The sequence below is a fragment of the Triticum urartu genome, chromosome 7A (genome assembly GCF_056163025.1).
Source record: "Triticum urartu cultivar PI428250 chromosome 7A, HENAU_Tu73, whole genome shotgun sequence".
Taxonomy (NCBI): Eukaryota; Viridiplantae; Streptophyta; class Magnoliopsida; order Poales; family Poaceae; genus Triticum; species Triticum urartu.
The window spans coordinates 420,866,110-420,886,530 of NC_141879.1; the positions used below are offsets into that span (position 1 = coordinate 420,866,110).

At 45.3% G+C, this 20,421-nt stretch overlaps 1 protein-coding gene across 1 annotated transcript; it reads right to left on the minus strand.

Annotated features, from left to right (window-relative positions):
• Window positions 1–305: 305 nt before the first annotated feature.
• On the minus strand, window positions 306–3,346 carry LOC147959806 (uncharacterized). The gene is made up of 3 exons (XM_087532923.1): window positions 3,302–3,346; window positions 1,960–2,547; window positions 306–518 (listed from the first exon to the last, which is right to left on the minus strand). Exons 1-3 carry the CDS (start codon window positions 3,344–3,346, stop codon window positions 306–308), a joined length of 846 nt encoding a protein of 281 aa, XP_087389049.1.
• Between the last annotated feature and the right edge of the window lie 17,075 nt (window positions 3,347–20,421).

Genomic DNA, 20,421 nt, shown 5'->3' on the forward strand with positions numbered 1-20,421 from the left:
ACAAGTTATGCCCATGGATAATTTGGTGGATGGGAAAAGGCTAGGAAGATGGGTCATGGGTTGGATTTGGACCAGCTCCACCCGCCCCAAACCCAACCCATTGCCATCCCTACTTATAGCAAGACTGATGAATATATATAAGGACGACGAGAGTGGATAATAATTGTCTTACATAATTAGGAAGATAATTAAAAAAGCCACATGCGGCTACGCCCGAAATACACAGGGCAAAAGAAGAAGGAAGACGCATACAATGATCTGGCTTGATGATCTTTACTTTCTTTATGTGCTGCAGGTCACGGAGACTAGTTCTCGCAGTGAGTGATGATCTCTTTTATCAGTTTCATGTCCTTAATACTCTTCTTGGCAGCATCCATGGATTCCTCCACCAGCCTGTTGCGCTCGATGTGGAGCATGGCATTCTCGTCCATAAGTTTCTTGATGATGATGCCCGTCCTCTGCAACAAGGCAGCGGTCTCCTCCTCCTGCTTCGCCCTTCCGGCGATCTTCGCCCGCAGCTGATCATGGCGGCTGCTTTTGCGGGGAGGCGGGACATCTCTCGTGCTTCCTCTTCCATGCTCGCCTCTCCCTGGTGGAAATCTCTTGACCCAGAACTCACGCTGGCAATGGCTTGATTGACTTGAGGAGGAATGTGCAGTCATCTTGCCATGGTAGTATTTATAACCGACTACTACTAATACGCTCCTACATAGGAAACCATTTAGGTTGTGATCGGTGTGAACAGGTTTGCAATTAAATATAGCGTGATAGTAGTAGTAATGTGGAATGTGACGAGACGCGCTCAAAATTTATTGACGGTTCTAGTTTCAAAGTGCGGCACTATTCCCAGATGGCGTATCGTGGGCACGTGTTCTCAGCCGTGGTGCAACATATGCCATGGTACTAGTTTTTTTTCTACTGCTATGTACGTGCAAAAACTGGCACCATCGGATACATATCTTACCCTTGGCGTTCGATAGGAATAGCCTCATGGCGAGCTATAGACTAGTCTTTTTTTCAGACGCGTTACACCTATCTGTCGGGAATTCTCGCACACACCATCACTGCTCCCTAGGTCGATGCCACCCACATACACTTGTACTCTGAGTTTAGTATGTTATACAGGAAGAGAAGAGGTGCACACACGCACTCGTCCTCTCTCACACACGCATCTGTAGCTACGAATTGTATTGTTCTCAACCATCCGATTGGCTCTATCATAGGTTTCACGTTGCTCCTTGGCCTTGAGATTGAGAAGTTTAAAACGCGGAGGCTAAGATGGAGGCGCGAGGTTTTGGTGAATGTGCGGCCCACACACGACACCAGCATGACACGAGCTTCGTCTGCCTGGTGCGCATGCAGTCGAGTGAGTTGTCCAAGTATAGACACAATTAGGCCCTTGTTGGTATCCATGGATCGACTAGTACCTTCATAGTGGGTTGTGTCATATACTCTCTACTATGACCAGCCTTAGACTACCCACAGCGGGAGTAACATACTCCCTCCTTTCCGGTTTATAGGGCTTATCTCAACTTTTTTGTTTTTTCAATTTATAGGGCTCATCTTCATCTCATTTTTAGTTTCCGAGACGCATTAAATCTTTGCATGTAAGAATTAAAAAGGAACACACCAATGCATGTAATGTTTCTACTTATCTATATCTAGGCAAAATAAATGATGTGGCATGTAATTAATGAAGAAAGAGAGGCATGTGGTAACATAGCTAGTTACTATAACATCTTTATATCCAACAGACACAAAATATCCATTCGACTGTTGGAAATTACTTTAACTGCTGATCTGATGTCGAAGTAATTGCTGCATCGCCACCAAAGCCCGCCATCTATTAAGCTAAAGTAGAACGAGCTAACCCCTATATTAGCATATTACTAAGATAAACAGAAGGCACTGTAGAATCATTTAGGGCGTGAGCTTGTCAATCTGAATGTGGAGGGACACCAGCTTAGACCCGGCCGGCAGCTTGGGCGGAACTATGAAGAAGGTCAGCTCATGCACGGCGACATCGTCGGGATCCTTGCTGCTTGTCACCTCCATTTCCACCATGATGGCGTCGGTCCTACCTTTGGGCTCCCATGGTGTGTCGTTCGCCCGCAGCTTGGCTACGTAGTGCGGAAGTGGGGACGACCCCGCTCTGACGCACACGACCGACACGGCGATAGGCGCGCTGATGTCGAGCACGCCGCCGACCAAGAAAAACATGCGGCCGTCCTCCTCCGCGAACAGCAAGAGCCGTGGCTCCGACAGTGGCACTTGCAGCTGGAGCACCTTGCCGTACTTGATCCTGTACACGGGAATGGGATGCACGGTGCTGATGTGGTGGGAGAGCGCCGGCGGCGGGCCTTCGTAGCCGCAGACGGGCACGGGGCATTTCCAGGGCGCGAGCCGACACACGCTCTGGTGATCGGCGAGCTTGTGGTAAGTGACGTAGAGCCCACAGCCTTCGTGCAGGCACTCCACCCTCACCGAGGAGAGGACGACATCCACCGTCGTGTTCCGCACGTCAAAGCCACCGCCGCGCTCGCACTTCTGCCACTACCGCTGGTTCCTGGGGCGCTCGATGCGGCAGTCCGCGCAGCCCAGGTACCCTCCCACTACTAGGGAAAACCTTATACATAGAAATTTAGCAGTAGCGCGTGTCAAAAACGCGCGCTAGTGCTAAGTAGCAGTAGCGCGCATGCGAAAACAGCGCTACAGATACAATAGTAGCAGTAGCGCGTGCACATGAAAAAGCGCTACGACTAATATTCCCATTGCTAAAACGATAGGCTACGCATAGCAGTAGCGGTCTTGAGAGAAGCGCGCTACCGCTAGGACATAAGTAGCAGCGCGTTTCGCGCGGAGAGCGCTACTGCTAATGGAAATAAAATAAAAATAAAAACAAATGGAAAAGAAAATGAAAAAGGAGGAAGGAAAAAAATAAAATGTAGAGCACAATAAATGAAAGCGAAAAAAAAGGAGAAAGGCATAGCAGTAGCGTTTGTTCGTAAGAGGCGCTATAGCTAACATAGCTGCAACGCGTTTCCTAGACCCCCGCTGTAGAAACAGAAAAGGAAATAAGAAATATGAAGGAAATTACATAGCTATAGCAGTATCGCGTTTTGTGAAAATCGCTATAGCTAACTTAGCTATAGCGTGTTTCGCGAAAAGCGCTACTGCTAAGTTTGACTTAACCAAAAAACCATTTCGCCCTGGCCAGCACTTCTCCCCCAAATCCCTCGACCCGCCCTGCTGCCGTCTGCCCGATTCGCCGACGCCCACTTCGCCACCATCTCCTGCCAACGTCGACGCCCCCGGAGCCACCAGAGCTGCGCGCCGTCGACGCCATCGGAGCTGCCCCCAATGCCACCGGAGCCGCGCGGCCTCATCAACGCCACCGGAGCCGCAGTCGACGCCACCGGATCCTCCCTCGCCACAACTGCCTCCCTCGCTGTCACCGGAGACGCCCCTGCCTCCCTCGCCACCACTGCCTCCCGCGCCACCACCGTAGCCATCCTCTATAAGCCCCACCCCTCCTCTCTCTCTCTCTAAATTAGTTAGGTTAATTTAGTTAGGAAAAGAATTTAGATAGGGCTTTGACAGAGACGCCCCTGCCTCCCTCGCCGTCGGAAAAAATTGTATATGCTTAACTAGGGCAGTAGGGTTAGGGTTGTAGTGTTTAATTACAAATGTTAGGAAAGTAAGGTTTAACTAGATGTTAACTAGGGTGGTAGGATTTAGTTTAGAGAAAAAAATCAATATAAAAATATAAATTTCTATTAGTGTTGCAAGTCTAGTACGTTCTTAATTTTTAGTGAATTTTTATTAGGACAAAAAATTAGGACATAATTTGAGTTCTAGGTTCATAATTTGAGTTCTAGGGTTCATCCATCTATATTTGGTTTTTGAATTGAGTTTCAGAGAGCATGAGATTTGTGTAGATTTTCTTGAAGTGTCAAACACTAGGAGATGCAAATTTGAAGTGGTCATGATATATGAAAAATTCTCAATTGGGTTTGCCTCTCCTACCGGGCGACAGACAAAATTTTGAGCCTTGCCGACGAGACTGAGACCGGCGCTGAGACTGCGACCTGCGCTGAGACTGAGACTGGCGCTGAGACTGAGACAGGCATCAAGACCGCCGCTTAGACTGAGACTGGCGCCGAGACTAGCGGAGCCGGTGTAAAATCGAAAGCAAAGAGGCAATGACTTCCTAATAAGCTCAGGACTACTAGACTGGTGGTCACGGAGGTGGACGACGGCAATTTTGAGACAAAAGCTCCCCAGGAAGCGCGCGCGTGCTACGACAATCAAATAGGCTGCATCATACGGACAACCGCCACCATCAATGATGAGAAACTACAGAAGATAGATAATATGAGGACCTCCCTCCTAAAGAAGTTTCACCAGATATTCTTGTTCCCGGGCTGGAATGAAAAGGATTATAAAGATCCAGATAAGGACCCGGCAGTGAAGAAGATAAACAAACACGCCATGACCAAGTTTAGCGACGCGTTGGCCACCTGGAAAATAAGGGTGAAAGCAAGGATCATCGACAAGAAGGAACCCTACTCCGAGATTGTAAAGGATAATACGACAATCATGGAAGAGCAGTTTCAAATATTCAAGGCGGCTTGCGAGGCCGAAGCTGCCAAAAAAAGTCTAAGTACATGAAGGGGGTTCAACAGAGGTACATTGGGAGCCACCACTTCGGAAGTTGTGGTTATGGCGGGAAGAGGTCCAAATGGGCCAAGGAGGACACAGAAGCCGCGAGTCTGGGCATCCCAGACCCCCTGGAGGAGTTCACCGTCCCGCAGGAGCATGACGTTCTCAGGGCCTGGCACCGTTGGGATGAAGTGAAGAAGGTTTTCGAGACGAACGCGATCACGGAGGAGTTCATCAGACTGCTGGTAATTTTAGTTTTTGATCAATTTGACTGCACGTTAGTCATATTTGTAAACGATCCTTGTGCCTTTTGCAGAGAGAGCAACATAGGATTGCGGCCGAAAGCGACTCGCCGTCTGAGGCGTTGGCGAGGCCCAAGTGGGACACTCCATTCAACCGGGCGTTGAACATATTGAAACGACTCCTGGTGGATACTCTACTGTCATATGGACGCATGAACGGTGTCGGAGACGGTGCCACGTGGAAGAAGTACTATAATGAGACCAAGGAGGAGAGAAAGTAAAGACGGAGGTTAACCAAAGAAAACATCGACAAGAAGGTTGAGATTGCGGTGGAGAAGAAATCATCTCAGACAGTCGCAACAGCGGTAGCTGCCGCAAAACAGATGGTTGTAGATATGTCCACTTCCTTGGTTCCGGCCGTTTTCAATTGGACCAGGAAAAATCCAGAAATAGATGCAACGGACTTTCCCCTTGCTGACTTCTTGGGGAGCAGCTCGACTAGCGTTGCACCAGCACCTGCAGTTGCACCTGCTCCCGCACCAGCAACCGCACCTGCTCCCGCACCGGACGTGCTCGGCGGTGCTTCATCTTTGGCTAAGCTCGACGCCCTCACGGTATCTGTCACACCGGCCCCTTCAATAAATGTATAATCTCCCGTTTTCATTGCCTTTCGGATGTCTCACATCGCAAACTTTTCTTTGCAGGACGACGAAACCCCATGCAACATATTCTACACCATCGGCGACTAGAAGGTGGATGTGGGGAAGACGAAGATAATGAAGCCAAAGGAACCCTTGTTCCACAGCCGATCGATCCCCCCGAACATCTTCAAGGTTTCCGTGGCCAGTATCAAACCGGGCCACAAGAATTTGCCTCCTCTGGTACTAGGGGGGATGACGACGAGGCCCCGTGGCGCCTTGGTGATTGTTGCAATGGGTGGGTCGTGTTGTGGCCAAAGAGTCTGCTTCATCTGGAGGCGCCCGGGAGCACACCCACGAGCATGCAGCCTCATCAAGGTATGAACATCAACACCCCACCTACCCAATTAGCGGCGGGTGCCGGGTTGGGTGATAGCGGACGGGGTAAGCAAGAGCCTCCATTAGTCGCTGATGACGTTGCCATGGACGAGGATGAGGATGACGATCGCACTCAACAGTATGTCTATACTGGCGCCTACTCAGGGTTTGAGCATCATGAGTTGGTGCCTGAATTGCCGCCTCCGGAGGCTCAACGTATTATAGACGACCTTCCGGCAAAGAAGCCTAGGAAGAGAGCGAGGAAAGGCAAGAAAGCTGATTCTATGATCCAGCCGCCTCAGTAGCCTCGGGTTCAAGATCGTATAGATATCACCGGTGCGGATAAGTTGCATATCCCCGGTCAACCAATCCTACCTGCAGCAGCGCTAAGGGCCAGATTCGACGATCTAAGGAGTCTTCATGACGATGTGCTGCGGATAGAGAAAGGCCTCATCGCCTTGAAAGATCCAGGATACCCACTCTATGTGGTTAAAGTTCCGCGGCAATTGTCGTACATCGACTTCTTCCCCACGGATAAGTTCTTCCTTCGATTCGATTACATATTCAACATGTTTCAAGTGAAGAAGTTGGATTTTACGTTTGTCCGCCTTTATGCCTTGCACATGAACTACATCATCGGGGTTGAGTAGATACCTCATATCTGTGTCGCTGACCCGTACTTCATGCACGAGAGCTTCTCGGGAGTCTGCACAAAGCACCGTGAATACGCGAGGGAATACATCGTGAATTTCATGCTCGCCAATAAGGACAAGGAGGCAATTCTCGTGCCTTATCATCCCCTATAAGTCATCCGCACGGATATCCATCCTTCGATTTCAATCATTCATTTGCACGGTGGAGGCTAATTAATTTGAGGTGTACTTATTTTGTGCAGCGGCAGGCGCGCCGTCCTCATCATCCTCTACCCCCGATACTCCCACACTCTTTACTTGGACTCGTCGAAGAACATTCACAAAAAGGATTAAACCCACATCAAGGATATTCTTGATAGTGCTATGTTTTACTATGAAGCACGGGGTGGAGAGGTCACGGACAAGAAGAGAAGGGGCGGCAGGCTCGCCTTCGGCCATAAGACCGACTTCTACTGCATGCAGCAACCGAGTGGTTCTCTTAATGATGGATTCTATGTCCTACACCACATGCTGGAGTACAGACGGGATCACCAGAACCTTCGTATGTCACCTACATCCGGCGATGCCCATATTCTGCAATGGGCAAAGAACTTACGAGATATTGAGTATCATCGACTTCGAGCCGAGTTCTATCACATCCAGCGCAAACTTGCCCAAATCATCATGAAGGAGGTCGTCGGAAAAACAGGGATGTTCTACGAAGAAGGACAAATGTCACAGGAAGACGTCCGAACACGGGTAGCCTCTCAGCGTCTCGACCTGAAGCCTTTCACTAGGCTCGGGGACTATCTCCCTGACTTGGATGGACGGCACGACATGTTGGAGTGATTGTCGATATATGGCAATGTGTCCATTTAGTCCATACTTTCTGTATGACGAAACTTTAAGTTATGCATGACGAAACTTTATTTGTGATGTAATTAAACCATCCTCCTCGACTAGCGACGATCACTCTAGTTAGGGCATTTTGGGTACGATCAACTTTGTTATTTATGCTTATGATATGTTGCTTCTATTTTTGCCAAGTCTATCTCTTTCTGTTGCTCAGCTATATATATTGCATATCATCGACTCATGTGACGATGCAGGTGCATAGATCATCGATGGTGAAGAAGTGCTACGCGGGAGTATATATACGAAGAGTGGCCGGAGTGTCAGGCCCAGGTGTACTGGTTTCCGGTTTTCGAGCGACGAGCAGTAGTTAGTTTAGGTTCACACTAATGCGAGAGAGGAATACGAACTCATGTACTGCATAGTTCCACTCTCACTCAAAGTGATAGCTCTTCTCACGTATATCATTGTTTAGCTGGATGATGATGTAGTTGCAAGTAATCGAGACTTGTATCGCTATTTTCGAGATGATGACGAGATATCACTTTGCGTTGGATGATGATTATGATGAGACTATTTGTATGTATATGCTATGATTACATTTGTGGCCTCGCAGCCATTTGTATGTGTATCATGATTACATTTCTATCTTCTAAAGATTCTTGTATAAAGCCTGTTCAAATACAAAACAAATATGCAGAAAAAAAACTACTAAAATTAGCAGTAGCGAGTGGAGAAAGTTAGCAGCAGCGTGACAATAGCAGTAGCGCGTCCAGCCCAAGCACGCTAGAGCTATTAGCAGTAGCGAGCTTGCACGAAGCACGCTGCTGCTACACTTGTATACCAGTAGCGCGGGAGCCCACGCGATGCTGCTAAGTGTTAGCTGTAGCACCTTATTAGTAGGCCGGTCCCCGCGCTAGTAATATACCTAAAACCCGCGCTGCTGCTAGGCTTTTCCCTAGTAGTGTCCCTTACACTGCACAAATCAATCGAACAACACATCAATCAAGAAATCTGCACCTTGCTCGATCAGCAGAACAAAGGAGGTGTATTCGAACCTCATACACTAGAGGCTTCAAGGGGCAGGGGCACAAGGGGCAGTGGAGCAAGATGAGGTCCATCAAGACCATAGAGAGCTCCATCGTCGGGTCCTATTCCGTCTGCATGATCTCGCCCTCCTCGGAATTCTGCCCTCCTCGTGCACAACCATCTCTCACTTTATTACAAAGCTTTACCGTCACATATTCATACTACTTCAAGGTGCATTAAATCAACACATGCAAGTATCAAAAGGAGAGTCACGGCATGCATGCATGCGTTGTAATTAATGCATTGGTAAATGCAAATTATTGAAATATATCGAGTGGAGTGCATTGATGTCCCACGTCAACTCCTACAAGACCGAGAAGTTTGATTACTACAACGCCCTCTCGCCATAACTGCACCTGCCTTTGGCTGCATTACAGGTGGGCCACCCTCCTGTTGGGCCCACCTATCATACATGCAAAGGCAGGAGCACTAAGTCAATGAAGCTGCGTCCCTCCCTCACCCATGAGCGTGGTGGCTGGCAGGACTAGGAGAAGCTTTCGTTCGCTACACGCTCTCCCTCCCGCACGCGGTGGACATGAAGCATTTCAATCGGTGTCAGATGGCCAGAAGCATACTGTAGTACTCCTCCACTGCAGTAGTACTCCATCATTGTTCGACTTCCCGAAGTGGCAAAGAGCCAAGCGCAGCCCGGACGCTCGTGTGGCAATTTCATGTGTAGAGTAGTCCAGGATAGCGTGTATCGTGCCTGTAAGCTTAAAATCATTGGGGTCGGCTCCATGCTTTTTTTGATTAAAATAATCTTGTGGCCCTACCTGTCATCCTGGTGATTCTAGTTTCCACGCTCATCTGGTCAAGATAGGAATATATATTTTAATTTGTGGTGGGGTAAATGTTAGAGGTTGCAGCAAATGGAGTATTGTACATTGCTGGTCTTTGAATTTTTGTCAGAAAAGACCACATACATTTTTAGATTGACAAAAAAGACCACCTGCTCATCGTATTGACAGAAAAGACCGGCTATGCTGTGGTGGCAGGCCCGACAACCGACGCGTGGCACCTGCCGCCACAGAGCACGACGGCAAGGTTTGCTGCAACAGCGCACGACGGCAGCCTGTGCATTACATTGAATCAATCGAGCGAACGGTACAGAGGGATGCTGGTGGGCCCTGCCGCCACGCCCTGTGGCGGCAGGTACTGGGTGCTGCGCGCAACACGACTTTGGATTACAGGGCTTTCAGTTGGTTCCACGCATGCATGCATGGGAGGACTTTCAGCCTAAAGACATGCGTGAAACAGATGAGAGATGATTGTTTTCGGTTACCGCACCTCATCCAAGTACATGCAACAATTTTTGGCCACCACCAACGCTTGTTGTGCGTGCCTCATGCATACAGGATTTGCCCCGCTAGTAGAATGGTGGTGCATGTGCGCGTACTTGCCATGCATGTCTACTTTAGCGGCACCACTACTTTAGCCCACTAGCGTGTCTCCATTCTGTTCGCCCAGCCAATTCCTTGTGATGCACAGGCTGCCGCCGTGCGCTGTGGCGGTAGGCCCTGCCGGCGCGCACTGTGACTACAGGTGCCACATGTCACCTGCTGAAAGGATCGAGAAGAGGTGTCTATAGGGGGGCTGATTAGGCACTAAGTGCTAAAAGTTGCAGTTTTTAATTTCTTTAAGTTGAAGTGGAGTTTTGGCACAAGTTGAACAATCACGATACATATCAAGCAAGCATGCAAAGAGTATATGAGCAGCAGAAAGTAAAGCATGCAACTTGCAAGAATGTAAAGGGATGGGATAGGAGTGTGCAAACGCAATTTGGAGACACGGAGATTTTTGAGACGTGGTTCCGAGAGGTGGTGCTATTGTACATCCATGTTGATGGAGACTTCAACCCACGAAGGGTAACGGTTGCGCGAGTCCACGGAGGGCTCCACCAACAAAGGGTCCACAAAGAAGCAACCTTGTCTATCCCACCATGGCCGTCGCCCACGAAGGACTTGCCTCACTAGCGGTAGATCTTCATGAAGTAGGCTCCCTGGTTCAACTCCTTGCCCTTACAAACTCCTTGGTTCAACTCCACAATCTTGTCGGAGGCTCCCAAGTGACACCTAGCCAATCTAGGAGACAGCACACTCCAAGAAGTAACAAATGGTGTGTTGATGATGAACTCCTTGCTCTTGTGCTTCAAATGATAGTCTCCCTAACACTCAACTATCTCTCTCACATGATATGGATTTGGTGGAAAGAAGATTTGAGTGGAAAGAAACTTGGGGAAGGCTAGAGATCAAGATTCATATGGTAAGAATGGAATATCTTGGCCTCAACACAAGTGTAGGTAGTTCTCTCTCAGAAAAAGTAAGTTGGTAGTGTAGGTTTGTTCTGATAGCTCCCTCCACGAATGAAGAGGTGGTGGAGGGGTATATATATCCTCCACACAAAATCTAACCGTTACACACAACTTGCCAATCTTGGTGGGACCGAATAGTTAAACTCGGCCGGACCGATTCAGCAAAGCTAGTGATCGTTAGGGTTTTCGGTGGGACCGACTGGATCAACTCGGTGGGACCGATGTGCTAGGGTTAGGGTAAATCCAAAACTCGGTTTGACCGATTACTCAAACTCGGTGGGACCGATTTGGGTAATAAGTGAAACCGAGAGTTGGCCAAGCAAACTTGGTGGGGCCGATTGCATATCTCGGTGGGACCAAAAATATTGCAATAGGTAACAGAGAGTTTGCAAGCCCATCTCGGTGAGACAGAGATCCCATCGGTGAGACCGAACTGATTAGGGTTTCTGGTAGTGGCTATGTCAACTGAACTCGGTGGCTCCGGATAGAAAGAATCGGTGGGGCCGAGTTGGATATTTGGTGTGGGACATATTTGGAAGTGAGAAAGTGGTTGAGGGCTTTGGAGCATATCACTAAGCACTTTGAGCAAGCAAGCCATTAAGCAACACCTCATCCCTTCTTAATAGTATTGGCTTTTCCTATAGACTCAATATGATCTTGGATCACTAAAATAGAAAATGTAGAGCCTTGAGCTTGGAGCTTGAGCCAATCCTTTGTCCTTAGCATTTTGAAGGGGTTCCACATCCTCTAGTCCATGCCACTTCATTGTTGAACTTTTCTAAAACATACTAGGTAAAAGTGTTAGTCCAACAAGAGATATGTTGACATTAATTACCAAAACCACCTAGAGAGCACTTGTGCTTTCAATCTCCCCCATTTTGGTAATTGATGACAACATACATCAAAGCTTTAGATAAAGATATAGAGAATAGTAGGTAAAGCTTTGGAAAGACATGTAACATGCATAGGCTCCCCCTACATGTGTGCAATCATGTGAATATGGAATACAGGAGCATGTGAATGCATAAACATGACAGAGTAAGCAATGTGTTACATGTATCTTGGCTATATGCATCAGAGCAAATGATGTGAATATGAGAAATGTACCTTCATGCTCATGAGTCCTTCTTGCAAACAGTATGTACATCAGCAAGAATTTCTCATACGCATGACTGTGATGCATATACTTACCTTGTGGTCTTGAGTTGGCTTAGGATGGAATGAACCTGCGTAAATAAGGTTAGATAACACAGATACACCTACTGGCCAGAGCAAACAAAAGAAACCACAAGAGTACCAAGACTGGGATGACATGTAGAGTGAGTACTAAGTACCACATTTGATATAGACATGTCCCCAAAGGTAAAGATGTGCAATAAATTCAAGGATTTCTTCCCCTTAGATGTCTTGCTCCCCCTGAATCTAGCATGGGATACTGGGAGAATATAGGGAACATAAGATCAGAGCAAAATCAGAGCTCAAAGGGAATAAACAGACCTAATGCAAATGAGCAAATATGAACATGTCTTCCCCTCTTGAAGACATGTGATTTCTCTCCTCTTGAACACCAAGCATCTGGGGTCCTTCATGATTACTCTTTCTTCCCTTGAGTATTCTCTCCCCCTATAGATGTGATTAAGCTTTGATGTGATCTCTCTCTCCCCCTTTGACATCAATTTCCAAGAAGGTTCTTCTGGATTTTGCATGATGGGTTTGGTCCTTGAGTCACAGAACAAAGCAGCAAGTTGAATGGGATGCTGGTCGAGGACAAGATTCATTGAGTGGAGCTGGATCAAAAGGAATGCAGAAACAAGTGGCAAGATGTCTTTCCTATAGTGAAATCGGTGACACCGAGTTGTATGGTTCGGTCGTACCGAGAGGATTCGGTTGGACCGAAATCATCAGACTGGTGAGACCGAGTTCATCGCACAGAAAACACTTGTCACCTCAGCTCACTAGACACGTAAGATCTCACAGGGATTTGCAAGGAATGAACTGAAAGATTTGCAATGAATTTTATGCAAGGAATGTAGAACAGAAAATAAAAGAGAAGAAACTAAAAAGAAGTCTAGATGAAGTTGGAAGCAAATATGCATGAGACAAATGCAAGAGCACAAAAAGAACTCAAGAGAACTTGATCTAGAATTGGTCAGCGACAAAGTCACCTATGTTAGAGTATATTGACTTAGGAGTCAAGTGAGATCACTTGATCATAGGTCATATTCATCGTTTAAGCTCAAAATGGGGTTACCATTTTTCATTTAAGATTTTTGATGTATTCACATCTTGTCGAGTTGCTTTGACTCATGACTTGGAATAAAGCTTCTCTAAGATGGAATAACATACCTTGGGTGGTGGCGTTGATCATGATCATGTAGTTGAACTTGTGTGGGTTGCTCAAGGTTGATGTAGCTCATCAAGACTTGGGAGCACCACTTGGAGTTTGAGTTCATCTACCTACATGGGTTAGTTCTTGCAAGGAAGAGCACTTGTATATCCAAAATGACAATCATGAAACTCAACATAAAATTTGTCAAAGGATATGTTTGAATGGTTGCGTGCTTCCTTGTCTTCATCCACAATTGTGTAGAGACTTGGTGATATAGAAATTGCTCAAGATGTGAGTGAGTTGCAATCTCATAGATTTAGATTCATCCAAGTACCTACACGGGTTAGATAACATGCAAGGTGCAAATATATCCAAGACATAAGATAGTCAACATAAGAGAAATATCAAGGATTAGTCATAGGCTCACGCCTTGCATGTATCAAATGGAGTTCCTACTCCGGGTTTGAAGCATCAATGATGTGCAATTCACCTCTTAACCTGCAAAACACTTTCTCATCAAGTGGTTTTGTGAATATGTCAGCTAACTGCTTTTCGGTGCGAACATGCTTAAGATTAATGTCCCCTTTGGCAACATGATCTCGAATGAAATGATGACGAACTTCAATATTCTTAGTTTGAGAATGTTGCACGGGATTGTGAGCAATCTTAATAGAACTTTCATTGACACAAAGTAATGGAACATGTTTCACATATATCCCATAATCTTTAAGAGTTTGGGTCATCCAAAGTAATTGAGCACAACATGATCCAGCGGCAATGTATTCCACTTCGGCGGTGGATAAGGATACCGAGTTTTGTTTCTTGGAAGACCAAGACACAAGAGATCTACCAAGAAATTGACAAGTGCCCAAAGTGGACTCTCTATAAAGCTTGTCACCGGCATAGTCCGAGTCAGAGTAGCCAACAAGATCAAAGGAGGCCCTCTTTGGATACCAAATGCCAAAATTTGGTGTATGGATTAAGTATCTCACTATCCTTTTCACAGCCTTAAGATGACATTCTTTAGGAGCAGCTTGATATCGTGCACACATGCACACACTTAGCATAATATCGGGGCGTGAAGCACATAGATACAACAATGAACCAATCATAGAGCGATAAACCTTTTGATCAACCGGTTCACCATCTTTGGTTAAATCAAGATGTCCACTAGTAGGTATGGGTGTAGTCATACCTTTGCATTCTTGCATATTGAACTTCTTGAATAAGTATTTTGTGTACTTCATTTGAGAGACAAAGGTACCTTCCTTAGTTTGCTTGATTTTCAAACCAAGAAAGAATTTGAGTTCACTCATCATTGACATCTCAAACTTCTCCGACATTAGCTTTCCAAACTTTTCACTAAAATGAGGGTTAGTTGATCCAAATATAATATCATCGACATAAATTTGGCACACAAATAGTTCTCCATTAACCCTTTTAGTAAAAAGAGTAGAATCTATTTTTCCAATTTCAAAGCCTTTTTCAATAAGGAACTTGGTCAAGCATTTATACCATGCTCTAGGAGCTTGTTTAATACCATAAAGAGCTTTGTGAAGTTTGTAAACATGATTAGGTTTCTTAGGATTGACAAATCCGGGAGGTTGCTTAACATAAACTTCCTCCTCTATTTCACCATTTAGAAAAGAATTTTTAATGTCAATTTGGTACAAGGTGATATCATGATGATTAGCATAGGCATGTAAGATGCGAATGGACTCAAGTCTAGCAACGGGGGCATATGTCTCACCATAGTCCATACCTTCAACTTGAGTGTAGCCTTGGGCGACGAGACGTGCTTTGTTGTGAAATACTTGTCCATCTTCATCTTGCTTGTTGTGAAACACCCATTTGGTACCAATGATGTTGTGGTTGTTGTCGGGCTTCTCAACTAATGTCCAAACTTGATTTCTCTCAAAGTTGTGTAGCTCTTCATGCATGGCATTTATCCAATCCAGATCTTCCAAAGCTTCTTCAACCTTCATTGTATCAATGCTAGAGATGAATGAATGGTGTTCACAAAAGTTAGCTAAACGAGTTTTTGAGCGACTGATTCTCCCGGTTTGGATATCATTGTAGATTTGCTCGACGGGATGGTATGTTAGCAATTCTTGCTCGAACTCGTGAAAGCTTTTGCTTGGATCTTGGTTGAACATCTTCTTCATCTTGTTCTTCTTCTTGGCCTTCTTCGTTGTTGACGTTGCCATTCTCTTGTCGTGGTGGAGAAGGAGGTTTTTGGCATTCATCTTGGTGCACTTCCTCGTTTTCTTCATCTTGGTGTGTCCCACTTGTGGATGGTTCCGTATCAACTCTTGGTTCACCTTGTCGAGAGGTAGAAGCTTCCACTTGGACGGATGAGGTACTCTCCTTCACCTCCATCGGACGAATCTTGCCAATAGACAAGTCTTGGATTGCTTCTGAAGGGTCTTCGTCTCCTACATCAATTGGCAATTGCTCTACCTGCGAGCCGTTAGATTCATCAAACTTCACATCTACCATCTCTTCAACCTTTCGGGTGAAATTAATGTAGACACGGTATGTGTGAGAGTTTGAACCATAAACAAGTAGGAAACCTTCATGAGACTTAGGAGCAAATTTAGAACGATGATGCTTATCAAGAATGTAGCACTTTGAGCCGAATACTCGAAAGTATCCAACTTGTGGTTTGTTACCGATGAGGAGCTCGTATGCCATCTTGCCGAGTAGCTTGTGAAGATACAAGCGATTTGTTGCATGACAAGCTGTCTCAACCGCTTCTGCCCAAAAATGCTTTGGCGTCTTGTACACATCAAGCATCGTTCTCGCCATTTCGATGAGTGTCCGGTTCTTCCTCTCAACAACTCCATTTTGTTGAGGTGTGTACGTAGCCGAGAACTCATGTGAAATCCCTTCTTCGTCAAGAAAGGTGTCCATATTTGCATTCTTGAACTCCGTTCCGTTGTCACTGCGAACCTTCTTGATTTTCACTTCAAATTGATTTTGGGCCTTCCTAGCAAAGTTTTTGAAGATCTTTTGGACCTGCGATTTATCATCAAGAAAGAACACCCACGTAAATCTTAAAAATCATCAACTATAACTAGACCAAAGGAATTTCCACCGAGACTTTTGTAAGAGTTAGGACCAAAAAGATCCATGTGAAGTAGCTCGAGTGGCCTCCTTGTGGACATGATGTTCTTCACGGGATGCCTTCCTCCAACCTGTTTACCTGCTTGACAAGCGCTGCAAAGTCTATCCTTATCAAATATGACATCGTTAAGGCCAAGGATATGATTTCCTTTAATAAGCTTGTCAAGGTTTCGCATACCAACATGACCTAATCGTCTATGCCATAACCAACCTTTAGAAGATTTAACAATTAAGAAAGTTCTAGGTTGAGCCTTTTTAGTGAAATCAACAATGTAAAGATCACCTCTACGTATACCGGTAAAGGCCATTTTATGATTATCTCTTTGAAACACTTGGCAATCCACTTCAGTAAATTGGACATTGAAACCGAAATCAGCAAGTCTAGATATTGAAAGTAAATTGTACCAAAGGGATTCAACGAGCATGACATTTTGTATGGAGCTATCATGTGAGATCGCCACCTTACCGAGGCCAACCACCTTACCCTTTGAGTAATCACCAAAGGTGACATACTTTTGAGGGTCGTCGTTTTCAGCAAGCTCACGGAACATATCTTTATCTCCGGTCATATGATCAGTACATCCACTATCAAGAACCCATTCCTTTCCTCCGGCCATGTAGCCGTGAAGATTTGCCATAAGACCAAAGTGTCTCATTGCATCATTAAGATCATAGTCACTTTCATCATCATCCTCATCATAGTATCCATGTTCAACATCATCTTGTGATTGATCAATTCCTAGAGAGGGTAATTCATTAGATTAATGATCATTTATATGGTTATCTTTATGAATTCTAATAGCTTTGGAAATGATATTGCTAATGATTCCAACATCTCCTTTGGCACTTGTAAGACTAGTAAGCTCAAATAAGCAGTCACCAAATTTGGGATCATTGGAACTCATCTTAATCAAGGCAATAGACTTATGGAGAATTTCATCTAGATCTTTCAAGGAATAATTTGGAAAGCGTTCCTCAAGAAATCTCCATATAGTGTAGGCACAATCAAGAGTAGGCAAACATTCAATCAAGTTTCTAGGCAAGCCTCTAGTGATAAGATTAACAGTTCTAAGATTGCGGATCATGTCAATATACTCATCAAGGGTAGGATGCAAAGGATCAACATGAGGTGCACAAGGGCTAGTAATGTACTTGTTCAAATGATATTCATTGAAAATCTCAAGCATTTCATTTTTCCACTCATGAAAATATTCTCCATCAAGAATAGGCACTCTACGTCTAAGACTCCCCAAAGTAGACTCCTCCATCTTCCTCCAATGGTGTTTAAACCAAAGCAATGGAGACCAAAACTCTGATACCAATTGAAAGGATCGAGAAGAGGTGTCTAGAGGGGGGTGATTAGACACTAAGTGCTAAAAGTTGCAGTTTTTAATTTCTTTAAGTTGAAGTGGAGTTTTGGCATAAGTTTAACAATCATGATACATATCAAGCAAGCATGCAAAGAGTATATGAGTAGCGGAAAGTAAATCATGCAACTTGCAAGAATGTAAAGGGATGGGATTGGAGTGTGCAAACGCTGTTTGGAGACACGGAGATATTTGAGCCGTGGTTCCGATAGGTGGTGCTATCGTACATCCACGTTGATGGAGACTTCAACCCATGAAGGGTAACGGTTGGGTGAGTCCACGGAGGGCTCCACCCATGATGGGTCCACGAAGAAGCAACCTTGTCTATCCCACCATGGTCGTCGCCCATGAAGGACTTGCCTCACTAGCGGTAGATCTTCATGAAGTAGGCGATCTCCTTGCCCTTACAAACTCCTTGGTTCAACTCCACAATCTTGTTGGAGGCTCCCAAGTGACACCTAGCCAATCTAGGAGACACCACTCTCCAAGAAGTAACAAATGGTGTGTTGATGATGAACTCCTTGCTCTTGTGCTTCAAATGATAGTCGCTCCAACACTCAACTCTCTCTCAAAGGATATGGATTTGGTGGAAAGAATATTTGAGTGGAAAGCAACTTGGGGAAGGCTAGAGATCAAGATTCATATGGTAAGAATGGAATATCTTGGCCTCAAAACAAGTGTAGGTAGTTCTCTCTCAGAAAAAGTAAGTTGGAAGTGTAGGTTTGTTCTGATAGCTCTCTCCACGAATGAAGAGGTGGTAGAGGGGTATATATAGCCTCCACACAAAATCTAACCATTACACACAACTTGCCAAATATCGGTGGGACCGAATAGTTAAACTCGGTCGGACCGATTCAGCAAAGCTAGTGACCGTTAGGGTTTTCGGTGGGACCGACTGGATCAACTCGGTGGAACCGATGTGCTAGGGTTAGGGTAAATCCAAAACTTGGTTTGACCGATTACTCAAACTCGGTGGGACCGATTTGGGTAATAAGCGAAACAGAGAGTTGGCCAAGCAAACTCGGTGGGGACGATTGGATATCTCAATGGGACCAAAAACAATGCAATAGGTAACAGAGAGTTTGCAAGCCCATCTTGGTGAGACCGAGATCCCATCGGTGAGACCGAACTGATTAGGGTTTCTGGCAGTGGCTATGTCAACTGAACTCGGTGGCTCTGGATAGACAGAATCGGTGGGGCCGAGTTGGATATTTGGTGAGGGACATATTTGGAAGTGAGAAAGTGGTTGAGGGCTTTGGAGCATATCACTAAGCACTTTGAGCAAGCAAGCAATTAAGCAACACCACATCCCTTCTTAATAGTATTGGCTTTTCCTATAGACTCAATGTGATCTTTGATCACTAAAATAGAAAATGTATCGCCTTGAGCTTGGAGCTTGAGCTAATCCTTTGTCTTTAGCATTTTGAAGGGGTTCCACATCCTCTAGTCCATGCTACGTCATTGTTGAACTTATTTGAAACATACTAGGTAAAAGTGTTAGTCCAACAAGAGATATGTTGACATTAATTACCAAAAGCACCTAGAGAGCACTTGTGCTTTCACCTGCCGAGCCTTCCGCCATGGCGTAGCCGGTATTTTAGGTCAATACAATGAGCAAGTGGTCTTTTTTGTCAATCTAAAAACGTATGTGTTTTTTTATGACAAAAATTCCGGGTCTTTCAGCCAAGTTTAGAGGCAACCATGTGGGGCCAGTGCTATGATGTATCGCGTCAACTCATACAACGAGGGGAAGCTTGATTTTACTACTACACGCCTTCTCCCTCACCCATGTGCGCGGTGGCTATCCCTCCCGCACGTGGTGGACAGACATGCAGCAGTGGATTCGATACTATAGAAGCAGTAGTAGTAACATCATTGTTCGTCTTCTAGAAGAGGCGAAGATCCAAGCGGAACCCGAACATGGCAGTTTCAAACCTTGGAGCACGCATATAGCCAGGCTCTTGCACGAGACAGAATTGCTATGTGAGTCCACTATTACTCCCTCCGTTTCTTTTTACTCCGCATATATGATTTGGTCAAAGTCAAATTGCACAAAGTTTGACCAAATTTTTATAAAAAATATGAACATCTACAATACTAAAACTATATAGTATGAACATATGTTTCATGGTGCATCTGATAATATTGAGTTCATATTGTGAATGTTTATATTTTTTTAATATAAAGTTAGTCAAACTCTACAAAGCTTGACTTTGACCAAACCTTATATGCGGACTAAAAATAAACAGAGGGAGTACTTGCTAGTATAGCCCTGTAAACTAGAAATGAGTATTTCCTTTCTAGAGATTTCAACATGTGACTTAGACTACACGGAGACGGAGTACATTTGGAGCAAAATGAGTGAACATACACCATAAATAAATATGTAGTTCTCTCGTTTTCCTCTCCGCCTTGGTCGCGGTGCATAATAGGCACCATAGGCACCTCGTCATCGATGGGAACGTCTCCTGACACACGATAGACACAAGCGGCAGTCGCCTCCATAGGTGCTTGAGGCCTGTTTGGTTCATAAGTCATAGGACTTTTTCTAGTCCCCACTAAAAAGTCCCTAGTCCCTAGTTTTTTTAGCTGGGTTAGAGCAAACTAGCTCAAACTAACCCCTCCTGTTTGGATAATTTGAGGCTATTTCAAGCCAAACTAGCTCTAACTCAGGGATCCAAACAAAGAGGAGTAGTATTGTACATGCTACAGTCTGGACCGTAGCACATTGTTTTTATGGAGATATCAGCACATTGTTTTCTACTGCTGATTCACTAGGCTACTTCGCACTCCTA

What these genes read in the sequence shown, in the direction of transcription:
- LOC147959806 (XM_087532923.1), bottom strand. Translation starts at nt 3,346, where the DNA reads ATGGCGTCGACGGCGCGCAGCTCTGGTGGCTCCGGGGGCGTCGAC. An exon ending in GTGGCTCCGGGGGCGTCGAC is followed by an intron (nt 2,548 to 3,301) that starts GTTGGCAGGAGA and finishes CGGTAGTGGCAG; the next exon opens with AAGTGCGAGCGCGGCGGTGG. An exon ending in TGCCGGCCGGGTCTAAGCTG is followed by an intron (nt 519 to 1,959) that starts GTGTCCCTCCAC and finishes CGCCATGATCAG; the next exon opens with CTGCGGGCGAAGATCGCCGG.